General features: G+C 41.3%; 2 protein-coding genes across 2 annotated transcripts in view; both read left to right on the top strand.

Annotated features, from left to right (window-relative positions):
- etfb (electron transfer flavoprotein subunit beta) overlaps window positions 1-8,557 on the top strand; it is an 11,637-nt gene extending 3,080 nt beyond the window's left edge. The window contains exons 2-7 of the mRNA XM_072659572.1: window positions 552-710; window positions 1,031-1,189; window positions 4,094-4,156; window positions 4,925-5,083; window positions 6,057-6,250; window positions 7,780-8,557. Of these exons, the coding sequence (XP_072515673.1) occupies window positions 552-710; window positions 1,031-1,189; window positions 4,094-4,156; window positions 4,925-5,083; window positions 6,057-6,227 (711 nt within the window). The 3' untranslated portion in view covers window positions 6,228-6,250; window positions 7,780-8,557. The remainder of the gene's footprint in view (window positions 1-551; window positions 711-1,030; window positions 1,190-4,093; window positions 4,157-4,924; window positions 5,084-6,056; window positions 6,251-7,779) is intronic.
- Window positions 8,558-13,181: 4,624 nt separating this feature from the next.
- vsig10l (V-set and immunoglobulin domain containing 10 like) lies at window positions 13,182-24,524 on the top strand. The gene is made up of 8 exons (XM_072682340.1): window positions 13,182-13,242; window positions 15,373-15,702; window positions 17,267-17,539; window positions 19,057-19,323; window positions 21,390-21,503; window positions 22,157-22,197; window positions 22,816-22,908; window positions 23,000-24,524. Exons 1-8 carry the CDS (start codon window positions 13,182-13,184, stop codon window positions 23,066-23,068), a joined length of 1,248 nt encoding a protein of 415 aa, XP_072538441.1. The 3' UTR covers window positions 23,069-24,524.
- Window positions 24,525-26,862: the final 2,338 nt, after the last annotated feature.

The following is a 26,862-nucleotide window of genomic DNA, read 5'->3' as shown; positions in this document are numbered from 1 at the left end:
AAAAAAAGACTAGTTACTATTGTGACACTTGTAAACCCACTACAATTCCCACAATGCCCTGCAAATTTAAACTTTTACTTGTTAACAGTTTTATAGCTTAAGGGTTCCAGGTGGAATTCACGTTTGTGAAATTTGGTTCTGCGTTAAGTTTGTCAATCTTCACCCATCATGGCCCAGCTGTAGGCTTTGTCTATAGCTTGCAGCGTAACGGGACATGCGTACCATGACGATTCAGTACAAACACACGTCCCGTTAAACCTCTACTGCGTACTGAGACCGCTGATAGCCCACCCTATATCCAAAAAGCCAAAGCGTTTGTGCTGTAACCATCTACTGTGGTTCTTCAGACACATGTAGAATCCATATAAGGGGAAAACAAGGTAAGGTGTTTATACTGCAAAGGAATGACTTGCTTTGAGAACACTGAAACACTCCGCTCCATGTTTTATATATAGTTCAGAACTATTATTTTATATTATTTTATTATAATTGGTGATTTGAATGCCTGCTGCATACTGGTCACCACCCCTTGACCTCTTGCTCTTTCTCAGATCCGAGTGAAGCCTGATAAAACTGGAGTTGTCACGGATGGCGTGAAACACTCAATGAACCCTTTCTGCGAGATCGCAGTGGAGGAGGCGGTCCGGCTCAAAGAGAAGAAGCTGGTGCAGGAGGTTGTGGCGGTCAGCTGCGGGCCTCAGCAAGTGCAGGTAATGGACAGTCTAGAGTTTTGCCCATCACTTCCCAGCAGTGCTGCAGCTTCATGTTGCCCAGGTAGACCACCCTCTGATCCCAGGGCAGCAGACCTCTGCTGAGGTCTCAAATAAATAAAATGAACACCACGCCCCCTACTGGTTTGACTCTGAATGTAGATTTGTTTAGCACTAAACAGATACACACATTTTCATTGCATTACACCACCTAATGGTCAGGAAGCGACTGATCCAGGATCAGCTCTCTCACTCCTATTGGACTGAAGTCATGCTGATTTCCCGCAAACTCAAGTAGCAAACCCACTGTCTGTACGCAGGAGACCATTCGCACAGCACTGGCTATGGGAGCAGACCGTGGGATTCACGTGGAAGTTTCTGGAAAAGACTACGACAGTCTGGGACCCCTGCAGGTGTCCAAGATCCTGGCGGCGCTGGCCAAGAAAGAGGAGGCGTCTCTAGTCATCCTTGGGAAACAGGTAGGTTTATGGAGAGATAAATTCATGCTTTTCACCCCATGATGCTCCTATATGTAGTTTAAAAACACCCTCACCATCAAGATTTCTTGATTAATGGACCAATAGAAATGCTCCAAAATGATCTACTTTGATTTTCATGTGAAAGTTTCCATTTCTTGTGGAAAATGGATCATGTGGAGGTTCTTCATTTTCTTTAGGTGATCAACTGCGAGGGTGACTATATATATATATATATATATATATATATATATATAATAGATAATCTGGCGAAATAACAATCTTTCAGTTTAACCTACAACTTGGGACAACTTAACCCCTACTACACATATAGTTATTTTAATTTTTTTAATTTTATTTATTTTTACTATATGTAGTGGGGGTTAAGTAGGATAGAGTTGTAGGTTGAAATGAAAGGATGTTATTTGATCATGTCATCTATTATCAATGATGATGATGATGATGATGGTAATAATATTATGATTATTATGCTTTTTATTGTTATCATCATCATTATTATTATTATTATTGATGCATGATCTGACCGAATAACATCTTTTCGGTTCAACCTACAGCTTAGGCCTACTTGACCCCCTACTTATTATTATTATTATTATTATTATTATTATTGTTATTAATAATAAGAAGAATAGTAGTAGTAGTAGAAAATTAATAATTTTTTTATTTATATAATATATAATATATACATTTCAGGGGGAGGAACATGCCTTTATCTAATGTCCTGTAAATTACATCTCTACCTTGTTCATGTGTCAATGACAAGTCTGTGCACCCCCCCTTTAAGCCTGTCCTCTATTATTCCTGTCTCCACTTATCAGAGGGGGTCTAGCCTCCTACCACGAAGCAGAGGCTCCCCATAATCTCCAGCCCAAAACCCCTCCCACTTCTGTACAGTCTTCTCCCAACTCCTCATAAGGCATGGTCCGAACTAGCAAAAAAAAAATAATAATAAAATAAAATAAAAAAAATGGTTGTGGCCTGGTTATCAGCTATTCCCTCTGACACTAGAATTAAACAGGAATAAAACACAGGAAACTCTGGAAAAGGAAATCAGAGCTATATTGAGACCTCTGTGACGTCATAAGCGTTATTAAAACTAAACGGAAAAAACTTTATATAAAGCCTGTAGCTTTTTAATTTCCTTTAGTATCATTTATGACCTTTTTAATAGGCTTCATGGTGTGTAAGATAAATATATCCTCTGGAAATGGGCTTTAAATTTCTGGTCATAAATTTTACCAGGAATTAATCCCTATCTTAAATGGGCTCATCATGATGATACTTGACCTTAGTAATTTTTGCTCTCCTCAGTTTTGCCCATCCTGTTTACCTGCATGTCTTTTAGCCAGTCACGCTGTTCTGCTCACTCGTCCGAGGCCAGCTCGTGAGCATACAGCGACATCTATCGCGTAGGAAAACACTGACCAATGCATCCATATTGGTGCCTCCACACACTCAGAGCGGACTGCGAGAAATAGCGGTGTAACAAATCTGTGATCGGTTCTGAAGTGTTGCTTCTGTGGTCACCTCTAGCGACAGGTGAAGACGTGCTACTCAAAGCGAAACGCTGTTTTTCCCCCAAAGGCTTTCTTCCAAATTCCAGCCAGAAAGTTTGAGAAGAGTGAGTCCAAAGGGGCTTGGTTTCAGAGCCTCATTCCACAGCTCTGGCTGGGGAGCATTTTGGCTTTAGGCTAAATGATCGAGGAGAGCCTGTTAATGTGAATGAGCCTAATATGTTAAAAATATTAATTGCAATTATTTCTAATATTGAAACTAGAGATAGACCACTATGAGTTTTTCTATATGATGCCGATGTTTAGAGGTCAGGGTCAGCCAATAGCCAATTTATATATAATAATATATATATACATACATACATATACAGCACTATACACAAACATATTATATATATAAATTAGTCCTCAAGTAACCAACTGTGAATAAAAACCTTAAAAGTAGTGCACTTTTAGTGCAGCATCAAAAATCTCTTCAAAAATCTCTCATCAAATAACATTGCAGCAAACCCCTAATTTTTGAGTAAAAGAAAATTATGTAAACATTACAGAACAATATAAAAAGGAATGTGCTTTCATTTTAACTCGACTGCAGTCCCGTAGTCTTCCTCACTCTACCCACCTTTCACTGAAAGTCCTCAGAACTCACAATTATAGAACAGCAGGCTGACTGACTTTAAATCGGCGCTACTAAACACGGATACCGGCCAACGCACACATACACACATACACACATACACACATACATACATACATACATACATACACACGTTTGTGTAAAGAAAATAAAAAAATTGGCAGACCAATATGATCAGAAGTTCACTGCTGTGTAAAAAGTGCATTATTATGCTGGTGTATTCTCATTAATTCAGTGGCATACAGTGGTCTTTAAATGACCACAATATAATTTAGTGCAGTTATGTCTAGGACAATTTATCATAAAAAAATAAAAAAATAATTTAAAAAAAAGTGTCCGGCCTAGTCTTACAAGCCGGGCTGGGTCTGCTGGGGCGTAGTGTGTATATGCTCTGTCAGAGCTCATCTTTTTTACTTTTTTACATATTTTTACTATATGTAGTGGAGGTTAAGTGGGATAGAGTTGTAGGTTGAACTGAAAGGATGTTATTTGATCATGTCATCTATTATTAATGATGATGATGATGATGGTAATAATATTATGATTATTATGCTTTTTATTGTCATCATCATCATTATTGATGAAAAATAAATAAATAAATAAATAAATAAATAAATAAAAAGTGTCCGGCCTAGTCTTACAAGCCGGGCTGGGTCTGCTGGGGCGTAGTGTGTATACGTTCTGTCAGAGCTCATCTAACACGGGAACTTTCATGGTGTGTTTTCTGTCCGACAGGCTATCGATGATGACTGTAATCAGACGGGTCAGATGACTGCAGCCCTTTTGGACTGGCCCCAGGTCAGTGTGTGCTTCATGTGTGCTATTCTTTAGTTATTCTTTTACACTTTTTGGAATGAACATGACGAGTTGAAGGTTTGTGCCGAAATGGCCCACGCCTTCCTGGGCGAGGGAGCACTATTCTACAAAACGGTGTATCTTTCTGTGCTTCACTGTGGCAAATTTTTTTTTTAATGAAGAATATTGACCATAAGATTAAGGGATTTAAAGGGGCAGCAGCTTTTGAGAATCGCTCACAACCTCAACAATAAGATCTTACCAGAAGCACCGAGCGTGTTTACTAGCTGGAAAAGGGAAAAGGCAGGCAGTAAATGGTGCTTGTCAGTGACTGAGTCACTCCTAAACCTCAATACAGTGTTGGAGTGTGTTTTGATAAGTCTGTGACCTTTGACCACTTGCGTTGTCTGAGTGAGGTGGCTGTTAGTGGTCATTCAGTCCATGTAGGGCAGTCTGAGAGAAGCTGAGCTGAGGCCTTTTTCTGAAAGTGTTTATTATGCAGCTTCTCCAGCAGAGGTCAGAGTACGGCTTCACTTTGGTTATTGGCCTCTTTCTCCAAGAGCTTGAAGTGCTTGAAGCACTTCAGATGAACTCATGCATGATTTTAAAAGCAAATGTGGGCGAAATAAATAAAAACGAGCAGTTTGAGAATGTACTACTAATTATTTAATATCTTAAAAACCAGGTTTTAACCCTTTAATCACTGTTATTGCTGAAGTGTGTGGTTGGGTTGAGTGGCTAGTGAAGGAGTCTTTGTTCTGGTTCACACAGGGCACTTTTGCATCCGAGATCACAATTGATGGCAGCACACTAAAGGTGATCCGTGAGATTGACGGCGGACTGGAGACCATTAAGATCAATCTGCCAGCGGTGGTGACGGCTGATCTTCGCCTCAACACACCCAGATATGCCACGCTGCCCAACATCATGGTACAGTACTGCCACATGTCTGCCTGTTTTGGCATTGGTGGTCTAGATTAATACCATTAAAGCCTAAAATTGATTAGGCTTGGACTCCACAAGACCTCTGAAAGTGTCCTGTGGTATCTGGCACCAAGACCTTAGCAGCAGATCCTTTAAGTTCTGCCTCCATGAGCATCAGTGAGTCTATGACAAGGGCACCAGTTCACTGTTTGTCCTTTCCTGGAGCACTTTACATGCTTTGGAGATGTTCTGACCCAGTCATTGTCTAGAACCTCACAGTTTGGTTCTTGTCAAAGTGTCTCAGATTCTTACTCTTGTAGATCCCACCCCTTGTCAGATGCCACTGTAGATGAAGATACTCTACAGTATCTTTTTTTATCTTGTGTGTCGGTGGTGTTAATGTTATGGCTAAAACGCTCCTTATCTGCTCAGTAAATCACTGATATTAGAATAAACACTAATAATAACACTCCTACAGAAAGTGGTGGTGGTTCTCCATCATTGTGTTCATCATTAGAACATCTCCTCATGGAGTCTTGTATTATTTAGAGTTCTCCTCAGATCAACACTGGTGGTAAATCAGGGCTTAATAATGGTAAATCAGGTGAGCTGCTGCTGCTGCTGCTGCTGCTGCTGATGGAGTTGAACACATCCTCCACGCTGTGCTGGCTGGACTGGGGGGCGTCCAGGAGAAACCTGGAGGAACCAAGCTCTGTTCTTCAGACTAGCTCACCCACAAGATCTCACTACTTTCTTTCTTCACAATGAGAAGCTCTTGTTTCTCCTTTATACCGGATTTATTCATTTACATTTTTCCCAAATACTCAACACGGTGCATAACTACAAAGACAAGTTCAAATATACATACATTGGCTTGGCGACACTTATCCCTGTATTTGAATACAAGTGTGAGGTCTTTGGCCCAGGCTTCATGACCATAGTAGCATTCCTGCTAAGAGCTGTTTCTGTCACCCTACAGAAAGCCAAGAAGAAGAAAATTGCTGCGGTGAAGCCTGGAGACCTGGGCGTGGACCTGACCTCTCGGTTGGAGGTCCTGCGGGTGGATGAGCCTCCGCAGAGGCAGGCTGGAGTAAAGGTGGAGTCTGTGGAAGATCTGGTGGGCAAACTGAAGGAGGCAGGAAGGATTTAGGGGCCGCACACGCATCCACTGGGGTAAGATGCTGTTTGAAGTTGTGCTTTGCCGTTGCCGTTACAGCAGGTTCAGGTCGGTTTCGGACGGATTCTAGTTCTCTCAGTTTTCAGTGAAATGCGTCTCCAGACAAGATCCAATTTTACTTTCCTGTGTAAAAACCATAAACCCCATACATAATCAGTTGGACTACCCCTGAAGGTGGTCCAGCTTAGGAGATCATGAACAGTGGGGTTTCCGCAGCATGGTGGAACAATAATATAATATAATAACATAATATGATGGTTTTCACTAGGGGTGTAAGAAAATATTGATACACCTTAATGTCGCGATATTCTGTTTTGCGATATTGTATCGATTCTCAAAAAAAACAGTAGAGCTATTTAATTAATATTTTACATGTAAAGATTCACGGCAGTTGATGATTTGATGTTGTATTTAAATCCCCGACTGCTAGATGGCAGACAGTGGTTCACTTCAGCCATTAGGCGCTACCACATTAGCATTAGCAGACCTAACTGTGTTAGTGTGACCGCCAATGGCCGAATCCAAACACCTTAGACCGGCTCTCACGGTGTACAGAGCTGAAGTCTGGGCTCATTTTGGCTTTCACAATAAAGAAGGCTCAACGGAGATCGACAAGAACCATGCCGTCTGCAAAATGTGCCACGCCAAAATCAAATATTCGGGGAACACAACAAATTTGAGAGCTCACTTAGCAGAACAGCGAACCACCGCCGTTAAACGAGTGGATCCCTCTCAGCTCACTCTGGAACAAGTTCACACACCAAACTTACCACTGACCTCAACTTATGCAACCAAAATAACTCAGTCAGTGCTTTATTTCATTTGCAGAGACATGCGCCCTCTCAGTGTTTTAGAGAATGAAGGCTTCCGTAATATGGTGAAAACAATGGAGCCAAGTTACAGCATTCTTTACTGAGTACTGAGACATACTACAGCAGAATGTAAACCTTTAAAGCAGGATCTAAAAATATACTGTCTGTTAACAATGTTTTATTTTCTTAATTTATTTACCTAAAGAATCCTCTCTCTCTCTCTCTCTCTCTCTCTCTCTCTCTCTCTCTCTCTCTCTCTCTCTCTCTCTCTCTCTCTCTCTCAAAATATCGCCTTGCTTAAAGTATCACAGTATATTGCAATCGCCAGATCCTTGCCAATACACAGCGCTAGTTCTCACATTCCTGTAATGGTTCTATCCAAAAAAAAATGAACCACAAAACAATACTAACAGTACTGTTATACTGCCAGCTGTGGTTGATCACCTCCTGCTTAGTACTGGTATTTTAGCTTGCCTAACCGTATACGGACATGGAAACCGCACTCGTGTTAAATGTGTTCCAGATGCATCACTGACCACCTCTGAATGTGGTCCAATCATAATCCCATCACGGTGCATCCTGGGCGTTTTACACATGGCGTTTCTTGTGACGTGAATCCAGATGCTATTCGGATGTGAAGATCATTTTTAATGGCAGGTGTAAACAGGCTCTGTCTTATGTCCTGTCTTATGTCCTGTCTATTTTATTTGCAGATCATCTTATGGTGGAGGTGGTATCTAGCTCAAGCTCCACGGATGGTTTCGCTGTGCTTCCCCAACCGACCGGCTGCTCCTTTGTACATTCTGACTCCATCCACATGTGTATATAAGTGCTGAGAGACACTGAGCCATATTTATCAGACTTCTAATCAGAGTAAGAGTTCGTTTTACATCATATTGAGTGTTGACGCTAATCCTGTGCACTGATAAATTGATCCTGTTTTAATGGTAGGATTTCAGTTCACTTAACCGTTGACGGTGCTAATGGCTACCGAACACATCACTGATTAGATTATAGGAAACTAGACTTGATCTTATATTGGTACAATTATTCTGAGCCTCTTAATCATCAATATGAGCTGTTTATCATATACCTGTGCTTTAGAGATGGGGACGGCTTGTCTGTGGCTTTACACTCACATTGGTCACATTACTAAATAAGCCAATATCATGATGTCTCCATATGTATGAAAAGTGCATCGCTGCCCTTTGCCTTTACCACCACAAACTGTTCAGGAACTCCATTTGTTTTGCCATTTGTTTTGAAATGGCAGAATCCTATTCCTCCAGTTATGGTCACTTTTCAGGTTGTATAGGTGAAACTGATATCAGTGTTTAATAGATTAGCCTTTCCTGATTGGACGGTGTCTCTCAGCACAAACCAGAAAAGGGAGAAATGAATGAATGAACTTTGTATGCCGCAAGCGCCTCCAAGCGAGCTTTGATTGTACAGTATTGTACTGTGAAAATAATAAAAACTTTCTGTCCTTTTCATTTGCATTGCGCTGTTTTATCACAGTAGTTAAAACACCCTCTCAAGACAGCTCCTTATATTTATCTGAGGTCATATTCTGGATTTTGCAGGTCCACTTTTGTCTCTTGTGATTTTTATGTACCAAAAAGTCCTAATTGACATCAATTTCTTACATTTAAAAAGGCTTTGATTGCTTTGTTTTATTTATTTATAAACAAATAGGCTAAATCAAATAAACAATTCCTTTGAGCCAGTTTTAAAAAATGCCCAGAGGAGATATTTTTATTGTTGTTATTTGACAGATTAAAGTAAGTCATACTAAGTCCTACTAAGGATGAAGTCCACTTTTTGTTGGCACCATTAGCTTCACATCTCCTGTTTTGAAACTGAAGAGACAGACTTCAGCTATCAAACATGTTTTTGCATGATTAACTTCATCTATGGTTTATGATGAATACTGTTCATGTAATTTATTTATTTCCCCAAATAATTCTGTTAAGACTGATCTGCATTGTACTACTCTTCTCATAACCTGAGCATTTTAGCCTGGAACTAAAATAATTGAATATCTTCAATTCAGACTTTTCACAACAAATGTCACAACACAGCTTTGCAGAGATCCGGGTCCAGGCCTTTTCTGAGCGACAGTGGCAGGGAAAACTCCCATTAGATTGAAACCTCAAAAGGAAAACCTTGTCCTCCTCCAGATAGCACAATAAATGGTGCCTTTAATGCGTATCTATAAATTTTGCTATAACTATATCTTTTTTTTTTTCTTTTCTTTTCATGATTTCTTTTATTATATCCCTTCATCCAGTCTTTATTTGATCTTTTTTGTTATTTTTGCCGGCCAGCTCCTGCAGTTTTATAAATCAGTTAACTTTCAACTTGGCCTTTTTAATTGTACAGATTCTAATTGTACAGAAGTTTGTGCACTTTTTTTTTTTAATGTCCCAATGATAAATAACATTAGTAACACCCACCCAACCCTTTGGAATACCACAGCAATAACTTGGCAACATGCTAGCAACCACCTGGGATACCATAGCAACTGCCTAGCAACACCCTAGCAACCACTAGCCAGCTCCATTTCAACCATTTATTAACATCACATCAACTACCAACTAGCAAAAGCAGTTTGGTTTCCCTTCTATGTGACTGCATAGGAACAACCTAGCAACTGCATGGTAGTAGGAACCACGTAAGCTGAGTAGCCGTGTCGTGATACCTTCAGGAAATGTCTTTTTTTAGTTAACAAAGTTGTAAGTTTGTTCAAAGCCATTAGTAAAAGATGTTTTCCAACTCTGAGTGTGAATTCCCCACCAGCATTCCAGGAGAGACGGGAGAATGGGAGATTAGCATGATGATAGTTTGATATTTAGAGCTCAGAACATCTGATGTTCAGCTGAGAGATGTTCTGGTAATCTTCAGTTCCTGCACGATCTTAAAAGTGGTGGGGCCAGGGGGAGATTTTTCATACCAGCCAAGAATGTTTCTATCCACGTCTGGCTTTTTACAGCCTCGGAGCTCTGAGTCAGCTTAATTTTCTCTCTTAAACCCTGTGTTATCTTTTTAGGAGAAAATCCTCATTTCACCTGGAGCAGAGCGTGCATAATTTCCTGTCTAGCCAGGAAAAAAGAGCGAAGATCAATTTCTCTGGATTTAATGTAGGAATTAAATTAGAATTTCAAATTAATTTTGGTTCTTCTTCCACGGCCTGCATGCTCATGTTAATTGAATTACCCAGGTGTCTGATTTGGAGAGCCTGAGCGAGAGAGAGAGAGAAATCCAAGACCTAACAGAGGTGTGCAAAAACATGGTTGGATGGAAGCTTTCCTGGGAAACAGGCTGTACACGCCTTTAAAATGGGGATTTTTAAAGGTTCTTTAGGAAATAAAAAGGACAAAAGTATTGGGACACCTGCTCATTCATTGTTTCTTCTGAAATCAAGGGTATTAAAAAGAGCTGACCCTGCTTTTGTTGGAGTAACTGTCTCTACTGTCTACTACTGACTGCATTCAGCGACAAAAGCATTTGTGAGGTCAGGAAAAAAGCATGGGATGGGAGTGTTCATCATTCCAGAGAACACTGGAATTCCTTGGGGATCTGGTGGCTCAGGAGGTAGAGCACCAGGCTCTTGATGAAAGGCCAGGACAGGACACCTGGGCTCGGCAAGCTGCCACTGTTGGGCAAGGCTATGAGCAAGGCCCTTAACCCTCCCTGCTCCCACTCCAGGCATGTTTGCTCACTAGTGTGTGTGTGTGTGTGTGTGTGTGTGTGTGTGTGTGTGTGTGTTCACTGCGCGGGTTGGAGGCCAGATTCTGAATGTGGTGAATATGGTTGTCATTCACTGCTCCACAGCTCAATGCTGTTGGGGGGCTTTATCCCCCTCTAGCCCTACACCTGGCATTAGGCAGCATGGAGCCAACAGGTTCATGTACATCTGCTCCAGAGAGTCCTATACTACTAGCAGTACGTCTCTATAGGGACTAGACAAGCCGAGTTTGTGTGTGAGTGTGCATTTGCACATCTTTGGACATGGTAACATGTAAATAAACAGATGCTGGTGAAATGGTTCTTCCTGCACAAGAAACATTTTTTATGTGTTTCTGTCAAGAACCTAAAAGGGCTCCACTACTAGTCAAAAAAGTCAATTTGCTAGAGTTTATATAAGAAGGCATTTACTTCGGTGAATGAAGCCCATTGACTTTATTCATTCAAAATAAGTAACTGTAATGTGAACCCTGAAGTGTTTGTCATCCTCTGATCAATTATTTTATTTTATATAGTTGCAGTGGATCATCTGCACTGCATGCCTCAGAAAAATACATACAGATTTCATATGAAGTTTGAGTATATATATATATATATGTGTGTGTATATGTATATATATATGTGTATATGTATATATATATATATATATATGTGTGTATATATATATATATATATGTATATATATATCTATATATGTATATATATCTATATATATCATATAGGACTTTTATTATTTATTTATTTATTTATTTGAGGTTATATCGGATCATTTTTATTGATTACATTGATTATAGTAGGTATTATTTATATAGTCTTTATATATTTATATAAATGTGTGTGTATATATATATATATACACACATTTATATAAATATATAAAAACTATATAAATAATACCTACTATAATCAATGTAATCAATAAAAATTCATTTAATTATTGTAGCAGTTATTATATATGTACTGTATATTACTAATGTAATATAATATTAAAATGAACATTCATTAATTATGATTGTAATTATTTTCACACTGAGGAGGTCTCAAAATATGCAAATATGCATGAAATATAATATACTTGGGTTAAAAATGATTAAACTCTAAGTTGCCTTTAAAGTCATTTTAAACTTGGTGTGAAATCTGTATGTATTTTTCTGAAGCAGGCAGTGCAGATGATCCACTGTGGGGACAGAAAACATAATGGATCATTTGTATTGATTAAATTGATTATAGTAGGTATTATATATATATATATATATATATATATATATATATATATATATATATATATATATATATATATATATTAAAATGTATATTTAGTAACTTTTTTTATATTGATGTGGCAGAGGTCTCAAAAACTCAAATATGCATTAAATATGATATACTTGATTTTAATGGGTTAAAACTTTATAATAAATAATAATAATGATATGCCAGCATGTTAAAGCCAGAGCTCCTGCACGCCTATGGCTGCTGCACTGAATCCCCTTAGCAACCCAGTGCTAGTTTTCCATGGCAGGCCGTTTCACTCGGACTGTCCCCTTTACTCCAGTAACACGAGGTGACTGTAAACCTGTCCGTCCTGCTGAACCAGGCCGTGCTGTGCGGACATGACCTGCACTCATATGTCGCCTCTTTGCTTTGGTGCTAAACAGAGACAAGAGGGCGGCCCGTGAAGCCCCCTCACAAACCCCTAGTGATCCTTATCTGCTCCCTTCTGCTCTCAGGTTGCATGCTTCTGGCTCACTGCTCGTTTTAAATGTCTGGGGATTAATACTACATCCAAAACTTTTACTCATGTTTGATTTTTTAGATATTTTACTGTTTTATTGGTGTAAATAAAATTTTTTAAGCTGAGCTTATTTTGCTAAGGGCAAGTCTCAAACGGCTCCCTACTCCCTACAAAGTGCACGAGAAAAATAATAAAGTATGGATTCTATAATCATAAACAGCACCAGGTTTCTGGTTTCTGGTATTAATGAATTTTCTATAACATTTAATGCTCTATTTAACGATTTTACTACCTTTTTTAAGTTAGTAGTGAGGGCACTATATAGGGAACGAGGGGGCAAATTGAGACGTGACCCAAGTGAAAAGGCAGTGGTAGGGAAAGTCACATAGGATGCAGTAATGGTTGTTATTGGTAGTGAGCTTGATAGTGAGAAGAGCCTCACTGTTCAGGTGAGAACAATTACCTGACCTTGCTTCCATGACTGACCAATCAGAGCGAGCCAAAGGGGCGGGGCTTGTTTTTCACTCCCCCAAAATCTTCCAGCCTGTGGGACAGGGTGGCAATCGGCATGCCTCAGAGGTGTTTAAGGGTTCTGCTTTAAGAAGTTAAGGGATCTGCTTTTCCAGAACCATCAGCATGTACTATAGACCTGATGAGCTGGCCAGGGTGGCACTTCTCCTCTTCTGCTGCGTAACAGGTAAGAGTAAGAGTCTCACCTGCTGCTGCTTCAGCTGTCTGCACCTAGATACTAGACCCCCTTAGTGAGTCTGCATCATCTCTGTAGACCAGTCTGTGCTTCCCAGACCAGTCTTTCCTTTCCACCTTAACTTTCCATTCCACCTTAATGACAAATGGGGTGTGCAGTGTTTATTTCCCTTCTTTAACGGCTACATAATTTCATAAAAGACAATATATTACGTTTATTAAGTCAAAAAATATCCTCTTTTATTTTGTCATGGTCTGATTAAACAGATTAGTCAGTTGAGATTTGAAAAAACCTTTAAAATAAAAGTCTGGCAATTACAGTGTAATCCAGGTCATTCCAAAAAATACTTAATAATTAATTTATTAATTTTAATAAAATCAATAAACTCTTAAACAACTGAATTCCTCACTTATTCATATGAAATATTAGACTGTGGACATAATATATTGGAAATGCCTCCTGATGAGGTCTCAAAATATGCAAATATGCATGAAATATGATATACTTGGCTTTAAAGGGTTAAAAATGATTAAACTCTAAGTTGCCTTTAAAGTCATTTCCAACCTCATATGAAATCTGTATGTATTTTTCTGACATATGCAGTGCAGATGATCCACTGTGGGGACAGAAAACATATATCGCATTTCATTTTCATTCATTAAATTGATTATAGTAGGTATTTATTTATGTGGTCTTTATATATAAATATATATATATAGAGACATAGTTATGACATAATATCTTGTAATTATAAGAAAACATTGGTTATTATGTTATTCTTGCAAAATGACATTATTATTATTATTATTATTATTGTTGGTGTTGTTATTATTATTATAATGAAAACAGTTTATGATTATGAGAAAATATCTGGCTGTGATATCATGACATAAAAAACAACAGATGTATTAATGCTGATTAATGACATCTGAACATCTTGTAATTATGAAAGAATATTTTGTTATTATGATATTTGTTGATATATGTTGTAAAAAGATCTCATAATTATGACACAGAATGTCTTATAATTATGAGAAATGATCTAGTTATTATATATGTTGTAAACACGTGTATGTTAATATTGCATATGTCAAAAATTGACATGTCATATAAGGCTTGTAATCATAAGATGATGTCTAGCTATTATACATTATATATATTAATGTGTTGTGAAAATTAAGTGCCCTAATTAATACTTAGAATGGCTCATAATTCTGAGCAAATATTTTTGTTGATATATGATGTAAAACTGAAAAATTCCTTGTAATTGCGAGACAATATCTTATTATTATGACGGTCATAAATCTGACGTCATAATTATAACACTTGTAATTATGAGAAAGCATCTCGTCATTATGATATATATATATATATATATATATATATATATATATATATATATATATATATATATATATGTTGTTAAAATTATGACATATATGAAATGTGATGACGTCACCATTTACACAAAGGTGGAGCAGAATAAAATTGACCAGTAATATCATGTGTATAATGTACACTATATTGACAAAAGTATTGGGACACCTGCTCATTTATTCAGGGTATTAAAAAAAGGGGATATCCTGCTTTTGTTGGAGTAACTGTCTCTACTGTCCAGGGAAGAAGACTTTCTACTACTAGAGTTTCGAGGAGCATTGCTGTGAGGATTTGATTGCATTCAGTGTCAAAAGCTTTAGTGAGGTCAGGATGTTGGATAATGATCATCAACGCACCTCATCCTCAAATCCCCAACTTATCCCAGAAGTACTGGATGGAGCACCAGCCATCATTCCAGAGAACACAGTTCTTCTACTGCTCCACAGCCCAATGCTGGTGGGGGGCTTTACACCCCTCTAGTCCACACCTGGTATTAGGCAGCATGGAGCCAATAGGGTCATGCTTCTCTTCTCCAGAAAGTCCTATTCTATTGGGAGTTTTTTTCTACAGGGACTAAGCAAGCTGTGAGTTTGTGCATTTGCACACCTGTGTCGTAAAGAAGCTTAAAGCATTTATTAGAAGCGGTGTCCACAAACATTTGGACATGTAGTGTATGATATAGTGTTTCACACACAGGCCCGTCGTTGACATTCCCTTTTATGAACCCTTCTCTTCTGTCTCCAGGCTGTGGTTGTGCTCTGGTGGTCCTGCCCACCCGACCTACCCTGGTCAATGCTTTTGTCGGCACCAACGTGACGCTGAGCGTGTCCATTAACGGAGTCAGCTCTCCCTTGGTATCGTGGAAAACGGGGACGCTAACTTTGGCTTCCTGGACTTTAGACTCCAGCACTCCTCCGGACATCGCAGCTGACAGCAGGGGGGTGTTATCGGTCAACCAGGGTGGGTCTCTTGTGTTCTGGAACGTTCCTCTCGGCTACAGCGGGGTTTACACGGTGACGGCATCCAAAGCCGGGGACCATGAGGCCTCTGCCAACTTCACGCTCTTGGTGTACGGTGAGTAAAAACGGCTACTGATGTACATTCATTAATTATTAAATCATAGGTTATATTAAAGGTGCATTAGTCAAGATTCAGCTAGTAGGTATGAACACAACAACACTGGAGCGATGAGCTGCTGTTGAGAATTGGTGAGTGTATCCACTGTCCGATAGTTCTTTGTAAAGAGCTCCCATAGGTGTATCAGTCACTCGCTGTGTTAGCTGGTTGCCTGCAGCTGCAGTATTACACACATTTCTCTGAACCCTGGCTTTCTAAGCTGGTTCTGCTTAGAGAAGAAATTTATTTTACTGTATAAGCATGTATAACAATGACCGCATCACAGTTTGCCTAATTTTAATATTAATTAAAATTGTATCAATTAATATTCTTTAAGTGAAATTAGCACCCGAAGCTTTACTTTACTCTGAACTCTAAGTGAAAAGGATTAATCTACTCACTTCATTATGTAAGTCTGTACCTTGGGGTTGCCCAACAGTTGAGGTGAAGTAATGGGGCTTTGAGGAGATAGGGGGTGGAGTAATGGGGCATTGAGGAGATAGGGGGTGGAGTAATGGGGCATTGAGGAGATAGGGGGTGGAGTAATGGGGCGTTGAGGAGATAGGGGTGGAGTAATGGGGCGTTGAGGAGATAGGGGTGGAGTAATGGGGCGTTGAGGAGATAGGGGTGGAGTAATGGGGCGTTGAGGAGATAGGGGGTGGAGTAATGGGGCATTGAGGAGATAGGGGGTGAAGTAATGGGGCATTGAGGAGATAGGGGGTGGAGTAATGGGGCGTTGCCGGAGATAGGGGGTGGAGTAATGGGGCATTGAGGAGATAGGGGGTGGAGAAAAGGGGCGTTGAGGAGATAGGGGGTCAAGTAAAGGGGCGTTGAGGAGATAGGGGTGGAGAAAAGGGGCGTCGAGGAGGTAGGGGGTGGAGTAAAGGGGCGTTGAGGAGATAGGGGTGAAGTAATGGGCCGTTGAGGAGATAGGGGTGGAGTAATGGGGTGTTGAGGAGATAGGGGTGGAGTAATGGGGCGTTGCGGAGATAGGGGGTGGAGTAAAGGGGCGTTGCGGAGATAGGGGGTGAAGTAATGGGCCGTTGAGGAGATAGGGGTGGAGTAATGGGGTGTTGAGGAGATAGGGGGTGAAGTAATGGGGCGTTGAGGAGATAGGGGGTGGGGTAATGGGGCGTTGAGGAGATAGGGGTGGAGTAATGGGGTGTTGAGGAGATAGGGGGTGGGGTAATGGGGTGTTGAGGAGATAGGGGTGGGGTAATGGGGCGTTGAGGAGATAGGGGTGGAGAAAAGGGGCGTTGAGGAGATAGGGGGTGGGGTAATGGGGCGTTGAGGAGATAGGGGGTCGAGTAAAGGGGCGTTGAGAAGATAGGGGGTGGAGTAATGGGGCGTTGAGGAGATAGCAGCTCTCCCCCTAGCAGCTCGGGCTCTGGGACAGAACTTGAAGGCGGTGACTGGCACATGGACTAGCCGGTGAAATCTGTAGAAGTCAGAGACAGCAGTAACGGTCAGTGGGGTATAGATAATGATCTTGGCTATGCTACGCTTTTCTGTCTTTTCACAGACAGCATCAGGGATATTTCTGTGGAGACGAGTGCACCGGATCCCGTGGAGGGAGGCCCTGCCTTCGCATTGTCTTACAGTTCCCCGCAAGGTCAGGCAACGGGTTCAACGTGGTACTTCAACGGCCTGGCCGTAGCAAGCGGCCCACGGTATTTGATAACGGACAAGAGTCTGACCATAAGCAAGCCAAACCGCAACGACACTGGCCAGTATGCCGTCAATCTCACAAACCCGTTCAGCTCCAAGATGCTACAGAGGAACATCACAGTGCTGTGTAAGTGCCCCGTCTCCAGTCACCCCAGCTGCAGTTCATCTGCTGCCAAGGCATGTTAAATACACTGTGTGTCCAAATATTTGTGGACACCCTTGCTAATAATTGCATTCAGCTACTTAAGTTGCACTAATTTTTGACACAGATGTGCAAATGCACACACAAAATGCCAGGCATGGGCTACAGGGGTATCAAGCCCCCCAGCAGCACTGAGCTGTGGACCAGTGGACCTAACCATGTTCTTTGGAATGATGGTGATGGCCCATCCAATACTTTTGGGATGACACAGATGTCCAAATGTACACACACACAGCTTGTCTAGTCCCTGTGGAGAGGTGCTGCCAATATATTTTTATTAGAAGTCATAATCATAGACAATCACAAATTATTGAGCAGGCTAGAAGACTAGAAGATGATTGGAGGAAGAACACCACTGCACACCAAGACCTAAACATCATCCCAGCTGTGAAGGAAAGTGGAGGGAGGAGCTTGGTTTAGGGCTGTTTTGCTGTTCCTCAGGGCGCCTTACGATCATTGAGAGACCAGCATTTTTCAGGACAATGTAAGGGCAGCAGTGAATGACCTCAAGCTGAAGAGGTGTTGGGTAATGCAGCATGACAATGATCCAAAGCACCGACATAAATCAACGCAACAGTGCTTAAGAAAGAAGATTTTGCTTAAATGAATTGTTTGGTGTAAAATCAGTTAAACACCAGCTGCAGTTCATCAGCCAAGACATGCTAAATACACTGTGTCAATGTCCAAATGTTTGTGGACACCCTCGTTAATGAATGCATCTAGCTACTTTAAGTCTATGCACAGCTTGTCTAGTCCATGTAGAGAGGTATTGCCATTAGAATAGGACTCTCTGGAGGAGATAAACATGAACCTATTGGCATCATGCTGCCTAATGCCAGGCGTGGGCTAGAGGGGTATAAAGCCCCCCAGCAGCATTGAGCTGTGGAGCAGTGGAAGAACTGTGTTCTCTGGAATGATGGATGGTTGGTGCTCCATCCAATATTTTTAGGGTGAGTAGTTGGGTAGTTGGGGCTGATGAGCAATGTTCCTTCAAAATCTGAAGCAAAAGCTGCCCATACAGACCCCACATAGGCATGTGATCAGTGAAGGTCTTGCCATCCTGTTGTACTAAATCATATTTTATACCAAAACACACGTCAGACATTAAACATGTCTTGGCTGATTGATTGAATCTGGTCCTGTTAGTTTTCGTCAGACTGTTACTTTAATCCGTGACTGAGAAACCACCCCGTAACTTTTTAAAGGCATTATATTCAGTAAATCTATCTTGCCATTCATAGCACACTTCTAGTGCAGTGCCTCCCTCTAGAATTCTTCAGGGGATTATCCTGAAAGGCACATAGTGGGTACCACTTAGCATGCTTCATGCTACTAGCTCTCATTCATGGTGAGCTGCTCTAGTACGTGTAACCCTACTACTCCTTAAAACAGTGAGCTGTTTCATGTCCTTGATCGCTGCCTGCCTCTCTGGCTGCTTTTAGATGGGCCAGATCTGCCGGTTCTGGAGGTCATTCCTACAAAAGCAGCCTTTGTTTCCGGAGAGACTGTCTCACTGTCCTGTCGGGCTAAAGGGGAACCGGCCCCCTCGGCCTCCTGGATTTTTAACAGCCAGACGCTCCCTACCTCCTCCACCGGGACGCTCAAACTGACCGATGTGCAAACCAGCCAGAGTGGAATTTACACCTGTGTCGTGGTTAACGCGAAGACCAACGCACGGCAAGAGAAGAGTGTCACCATAGAAGTCCGAGGTAGGAGTTCAAACCATACCCAGTAGGGTGTGGGGACATCCCATAATAATTTGACAGCTGTATATATATATATATATATATACATAGGTGTGAATTACCATAGTTTTGCTAAATAGGTGGTTGCTGGGGTATCATATGTTGCTGGGGGTTGCTATGGTGTAACTATGGTATTGCTAGGGGGTTGCTATAGAAACCAGATGGTTTCTATTCTGCTGCTAAGTGGTTTCTATGGTGTCCCAGGTGGTTTCTATGGTGTCCCAGGTGGTTGCTATGGTATCCCAACTGGTTGCTATGGTATCCCAGATGGCTGCTGAAGTATACCAGGTGCAATCAGTTACTAAGTTGTTACTAAACTGTGGAGAATTTCCAAAAATCTCCAAAATCCATACAGTTGCTAACTGGATGCTGTGGTGTTTCAGGTGGTATGTTATGGTGTTGCTTATTGGCAGTTGCTATGGTAGCCCAGGTGTTTGCTATGGCGGGTCAGATGGTTGCTCAGGTATTGCCTGAGTGATTCCAGTGATTCTCCATTTGCATAGTAGGGTGTTTAAAGTGTATTTTCAGTGGAAGTAAGTGTGAGGTATCACAGGTGATTGCTATGGTGTTGTTAGGTGGTTCCTATGGTAGCCCAGGTGGTTGCTCAGGTTTTGCCTGAGGGATTCCTGTGATACTTAGTGTGAATAGTAGGGTGTTAAAAGTGTATTTTCAGTGTAAGTGTGAAGTATCACAGGTGGTTGCTATGGTGTTGTTAAGTGGTTCTTATGGTATCCCAGGTGGTTGCTAATCCTACAGAAATGTCATAAGCGGACCTCAAAATGACACTTCAATGTAAGGGAAATATGATGTCCCTTTGTACAAACTGTCAGTCATCAGCCAGCGTTTTAAAGGTAGCATGCAGTGGCAGGGTCGAGAGTGCGATCATGAGGGTGACACTCGGGTGTCGGCCCTGATTCTCAGTGTGGGTGTGGTGAGGCAGTAAGGCTGACGCAGGCTCTGTTGTGTTTGTAAACTCTGTGAGCTGGTGGAGGAGGTTTCGGTGCTGACTCAGTCAGTAATTGGAGAGAAGTCATGTTCTTCAGTGTGTTGTCAGTTTGGATGTTGTCCAGGAAAGACACTGAACCTTCTCTTCAGGTCTGGGCTCTAAAGAGCAGCATTTGTTCTTACATCAACTATAAGGCCACTTTGATAAAGCGTAAGGGTAAGGGTTTCCAATATAGTGGCCAGTGAGTGGAAGCACAAGATGGGTGTTTCTAATAAAGTGGCCAGTGAGTGGAAGCACAAGATGGGTGTTTCTAATAAAGTGGCCAGTGAGTGGAAGCACAAGATAGCCGTTTCTAATAAAGTGGCCAGTTTGTGGAAGTACAAGGTAAGGGTTTCTAATAAAGTGTCCAGTGAGTGGAAGCACTTGGTAGTTGTTTCTAATAAAGTGGCCAGTGAGTGGAAGCACTTGGTAGTTGTTTCTAATAAAGTGGCCAGTGAGTGGAAGCACAAGGTGGGTGTTTCTAATAAAGTGTCCAGTGAGTGGAAGCACTTGGTAGTTGTTTCTAATAAAGTGGCCAGTGAGTGGAAGCACAAGGTGGGTGTTTCTAATAAAGTGACCAGTGAGTGGAAGCACAAGATAGCCGTTTCTAATAAAGTGGCCAGTGAGTGGAAGCACAAGGTGGGTGTTTCTAATAAAGTGGCCAGTGAGTGGAAGCACAAGGTAGGTGTTTCTAATAAAGTGACCAGTGAGTGGAAGCACAAGGTGGGTGTTTCTAATAAAGTGGCCAGTGAGTGGAAGCACAAGGTGGGTGTTTCTAATAAAGTGGCCAGTGAGTGGAAGCACAAGGTGGGTGTTTCTAATAAAGTGTCCAGTGAGTGGAAGCACAAGACAGCCGTTTCTAATAAAGTGGCCAATGAGTGGAAGCTCAAATTAGGGGTTTCTAATAAAGTGGCCAATGAATAGAAGCACAGGGTAGGCGTTTCTAATAAAGTGGCCAGTGAGTGGAAGCACAAGATAGCCGTTTCTAATAAAGTGGCCAGTAAGTGTATGCTTCTCATACGTTGTGTATCTGTGTGTGTTGTAGGCCTGAGTGGGTCGGCCATTGCTGGTATAGCTGCTGGAATCCCCTGTGGGATCCTCCTGCTGCTCCTCCTCATAGGCCTCTTCGCCCTGTGTTACTTCTGCTATAAAAAGAAAGGTATGCAATCTCTCTCCTCGTTCACACAGGTTCACACACATTCTGGCCCAGAGAAGAAGGTTTTCTACTAGCTTTTGGAGGCGCATTGCTGTAAGGATTTGATTGCATTCAGCAACAAGTGCATCAGTAAGGTCAGGATGTTGGATAGTCACCTCCCCACCTCATCCCCAACTCCCCACCTCATCCCAAAAGTCTTAGATGGAGCGCCACCGTCATTCCAGAGAACGCAGTTCTTCCACTGCTCCACAGCTCAATGCTGGGGGGCTTTTTACCCCTCTAGACCACGCCCCCTCTAGCTCCATCTCTATTATTTGGCAGTTCTTCTCTACAGGGACTAGACAAGCTGTGTATCTGTGTGTATTTTCACATCTGTCTTAGCAATGGGTTCAACTTAAAGTAGCTGAATGCATTCATTAGAAGGGGTGTCCACAAACATTTGGACACATAGCGTATATATAAGCTTCAAATATCCATGATTAATGTAGAATTGCCAAAACAAATGTGCACTAGCATTAGCTTACTGCTAACATATTATTAGAAATTCCATATGGATGCTAACAGATGCTACCGTTGGCATTATAATATCATTATTAATATCATATGCATTGGATTTCATGGCCTTTTGTAATGATTTGTGTATCATCTCTTAACAGATCGAAATCCCAGGTATCCTGTATCAAGAGCTGTGGAGAAAGTGAGTTCAGTCATCCTTAATTATGACTTAATAATGACTCAAAGCTAATGGTTACAGTACATGTCCAAATGTTTGTGGACACCCCTTCTAATGAAGGCATTCAGCTACTTTAGGTTGCACCCATTGGCCTCTCATTGGCGTGGGCTAGAAGGCCATAAGGCACCCAGCAGCAGCATTGAGCTGTGGAGCAGTGGAAGAACTGCTGTGTTCTCTGGAATGATGGATAGTGGAGCTCCATCCAGTACTTTTGGATTGGATGAATTGGGGAGTTAGTTGGGGATGATGAGACGGGGTGGTGATCATCATCCAACACCCTAACCTTAATAACACCGTTGTCGCTGAATGCAATCAATCAAATCCTCACAGCAATGCCGCTCCAAAATCTAGCAGAGAGCCTTCCTCCCTGGACAGGAGAGACGTTCAAGTTCCTCCAACAAAAGCAGGATGACCTTTTTTTTAGTACCCTTGATTTCAGAAGAAACCACGAATGATCATGTGTCCCAATACTTTTGTCCATGTAGTGTAGTCAGCGTTATGCAAACAACATGTTTCTCAACAATCCCTGACGGCTTTTCTCAAAGTTTTACCACCTAAATATGAATCATCTGCCATATGCAGGCTGTGGCCAGTCAACCTGATCTGACCGGGCCTCATAACCTGCTGACCAATGGACTTAAACTGCCTCCAGACTACGCCTTCTTCCGGCAGCAGGTGCAGTATTTCACCTCCGCCTTTTCCCTCGTTTGCTGTGTGTGTAACCTCTGTGTTGAGTGCTCGACTGATTGTGACGTTTGGTTTTCAGACGATAGCCGAGCGTGACGGCCCGTTGCCGTTGGAGCCCGCCCCTGTGAGAACTGCCACCACAGTCTAATACAGCGAGACCACCTCCAGCTGCCACTGACGAGGCTCCAAGGACATGAGCAGTGCCAAGATCTACCTCACGTCCTTTGTTTTCCGAAGTCAGAGCAATATTTTATTTGAACTAATGAACAAGTGACTCTCTCTGTGTCGTGTATTTCTACATAGACGGTCTGTTGTGTCGGATGAACCCTGTAAAACATCTGAGCAGAAGAAACATGCTCAGGTCCAGGAGAAGGAACAGACATCCTCACATTAACAGCATTTACAGCTTCCCTCCAGAGTGACTTATCACATGGGAATGATGTTCCACAGGTAGGAGGATGTGGAGTTAGGAGTCGTGCCGTGGTGAGGATGTTGGGGCTTCAAGTAGGCCTAAGCTGTAGGACCATAGTCAAGTCAAGTCAAGTGAAATTTATTTGTATAGTGCTTTTTACAACTGTTGTCATCACAAAGCATGTTGGTCGGACTGGTAGGTGGCAGCTGGTCTGACGCAGGTAGAGGGGACCTCAGCGGACAGTCTTCCAGCAGGTCGAGCTGGGTGGCCATTTACTCACAGCAGGTAAAGAGACAGAGTTCGCTCTGAGAGGATTTTATAGCGAGCAGAGAATGTTGGGCAGTATCAGAGTGTGTCTGACGACTCCGGCAGGTCTGACTATAACAGCCTCATTAAAAGGAGAGAGCCAGAAGGTAACACAGACATGGGAGCACCCTGAAACGCTAGCGTCCATCTGCTCCACCGTCCACAAACCTGAGCGAGACGACAGCTCCAGCATCTCAGTGTGCTACAATTCCCTGTGTCCGCGAACCCCTGGACCTGCAACCTTTATCTAAGGGGAAACATTAATTACCAAAAGCTAAACTAAACAGATGAAGTCATTCCACTCATTCCAGTGTGTGTGTGTGTGAGGGTGGGAGGGGCTTAAATACCTTTAAGATGATAGATTAACATGCAGCTACATCACTACACTAACATCTGCTTATTTACCAAGACCTGTACACCACCTAAACGACCAAATCAGCTCCTTCCAGCTTTAATTTTCATCACAATAAAGCCAGCGCCTCCTGGTCTAAGCGACAGGCTAGAGCTGTGTGTCTGATTATTGAGTTAGACATTTCAGAACATTTGGTCCATTGGTTTTAAGACTGATTTGTGGATTTCGTTGCCATCCTAAAAGCCCTTTATTAATTTCTGCTGTTGTTATTTTCATTTTGTAACTTTTCTGACAGCATGTGAAGCTGGCAGTCATTCTTTATATCATGGTATTGAGGTTCATGGTGAACGGGCCAATAGAAACGTTCCAAAATGACTTGGAATAAAATCCTTTTCATTGACTTCCATTGAAAGTTCAGTTTTTTTTTCCTTCTCCTGTAGAATTGCAATTTTGGAGAGACTGCTGGTGTCAATCACAACAATATTCTCTATTAATTTTTATGATGATTAATCACAAGCTAAAATTCTAGCTAAAAGTGTGGTGTGCCTAATAAACTGTCCAGAGGAGCGTGGCTTTATGTGTCTTATAATATCTTAGTGTAGTTTAGAGAACTTTAGCCTCGAACACGACGAAGCTCCAACTCAGAAGCTTTAATCGAGAAAAAGCTTCACCGACTTTTTCAGAGATAAATGGACGATCAGTCATTGGGCTGGATTAAGCTAAGAGCTAACAGAGGAGCAGCTGTGTGTGTGTGTATGTGTGTGAGTGTGTGTTTGTAAGATAATGACAGTTAGTTATGAGATTTAATCCATATTTCAGTATAAATAAGGTCTAATCTACCCTCTGACCTCAACAGTAGCGACGCTGTGTTTACAGCGCTCGCTAAAAGCGCTAATGCGTCACTAGGCCCTGTGAAGAGGGAGGGAGAGGGGGACCTACGGGAGGAAATTGGTCAGCTGATTAATCATGTTGATGTTGACCGCTCTGCTGGAGATACAAGTTTTTAAGGTAAAGGTTCACATATCTGTCACTGTAGTATGTACAGTGAATGTGTCCTGTGCAGTTGACCCATCTGTGGTAGTGAACACACACACACACACACACTAGTGAACTATGGGCAGTGAGCACACACACACACACACACACATGCAGAATGGTGGGCAGCCAACTCCAGCACCTGGGAAGCAGAGAGAGAGGGTGAAGGGCCTTGCTCAAGGGTCTGACAGTGGCAGCTTGCCGAGCCCGGGATTCGAACCCACAACCCTGTCATCAACAGTCCTCTCTCTCTCTCCCATAAAAAGAGGTCATGTGGTCACTCTATGTACATGTACCATATCATATTTGGAGACACTTGATGCTACGATTGAACCCTAAATACTATTTTTGTTTTGTGTGACAGGAACAGCATGCTATTTATTATGAACTATGAACTATTTATTATTATTATTATTATTATTAACATTTTTTGTAGTTATAGTTTATTTTAGTTTTTAGTTATAAAAATTATTTAAATATAATAATTTTTAAATCATTTTTCCCCCTCAAATCATTTGGTTGTTGCTCCCAAGCACATGGCTCTGTTTGTGTCTTGTCTGTCCTAGCCAAGTCTGTCCATTAGTGTTTCCACCAGTGTCTCCTTTGTAGCCACGCCCCCTTGTTAGTCCCAGGTGTTCCCTGTGAGTCTCTTGATAGTGTCTGTATAAGTACCCCTTTGTTTTAGTCGTCCTTTGTCTGGTCTTGTGTGTGTATGTGAGAAGATGTTCCTGTTGTGGTCACGGCCATGTCAGTTCCAGTTTTGTAGATTTGGCCTGTTTATGGGATTTTTGTGTTTATTTAGTAAGCTGTGCTTGTTTGGTTTGTGTTTGTTCTGGTTTCTTCTCTGGCATTAAAATATCCTGTGAGTATGTCTGCCTCTGTCTTGTGACAAACCGTGACAGAATTATAGATATTATAATAATAATAATAATAATAATAACGTGTTAAAGTGATTGATGAATTATTTTTAAATATAAATAAAACTTTAAATAAATTACATTTGAAATAAACAGTACATACAGGTATGAGTGTACTGCATTACTGTGGAGTGTGGAGTCTTTCTCAGTCAGAGGTCACTGCAGTACTTTCCTTATGATTTCTTAAAAAGCCATTTGAGGTTAAAGAGCCACATTTCCTCTGGTTCAGACCCACCACTGTGTTTCTTGTTTTGGCGCCCTGATCTGCCTGCTGCCCTGTCACGAAAACAGTGACTTCTGCTTTCATTTCAGCTGAAACTTCACTGCGCTGCTTAATAATAACTGAGCTTAGTAAAGACATTTCCTTTCTGTGAGTTTCGACGCTCATTAACGGCCTGCAACTCTCACTCTAACAACACCAACAGCCCGAGACGCTTCAGCTTCATTTATTGGAGCAGGACAGAGTTTTAGCCTGATCTTTATGTGCTGTATCTGAAGTGCGGGATCGATTCTCATAAAGCATCATGCTGAATGTATTTTTCTGTTCTTCTGTCAAAGGACAGGAAACACCACTCACAGCAGACTTGCAATAGAAGCCAACGGGCACACTCCACTTGCTCGTCTTTGCACAGCAGTGAAGCTGGGGAGGCAATATTTATATTGCATATATACTGTATATGGTGTATACCCCTCATACACTGTGGCAATTCAAAGTTCTTTACATAAACAGAAAATTAAACAGACATTTAAAGAAACATTTAAATAAAAAGCTTTAAAAGTTTTTTTTGGCAAACAAAAAACTTAGCAATAAATTAATAAATTAATTTAAATATATAAATAAAAATAAAATATAATTTTTATGTAAATTGTAAATTTAAAATGTAATGTAAATTTAATTTAAAATAAAATAAAAATAATAT

The sequence above is a fragment of the Salminus brasiliensis genome, chromosome 1 (assembly GCF_030463535.1).
Source record: "Salminus brasiliensis chromosome 1, fSalBra1.hap2, whole genome shotgun sequence".
In the NCBI taxonomy this organism is placed as follows: Eukaryota; Metazoa; Chordata; class Actinopteri; order Characiformes; family Bryconidae; genus Salminus; species Salminus brasiliensis.
Note: the sequence above shows the minus strand (reverse complement) of the source record. Positions and strands in the feature narration are given on the sequence as shown.

What these genes read in the sequence shown, in the direction of transcription:
- vsig10l (XM_072682340.1), top strand. Translation starts at nt 13,182, where the DNA reads ATGTACTATAGACCTGATGAGCTGGCCAGGGTGGCACTTCTCCTCTTC. An exon ending in CTTCACGCTCTTGGTGTACG is followed by an intron (nt 15,703 to 17,266) that starts GTGAGTAAAAAC and finishes GTCTTTTCACAG; the next exon opens with ACAGCATCAGGGATATTTCT. An exon ending in CTTCTGCTATAAAAAGAAAG is followed by an intron (nt 21,504 to 22,156) that starts GTATGCAATCTC and finishes ATCTCTTAACAG; the next exon opens with ATCGAAATCCCAGGTATCCT.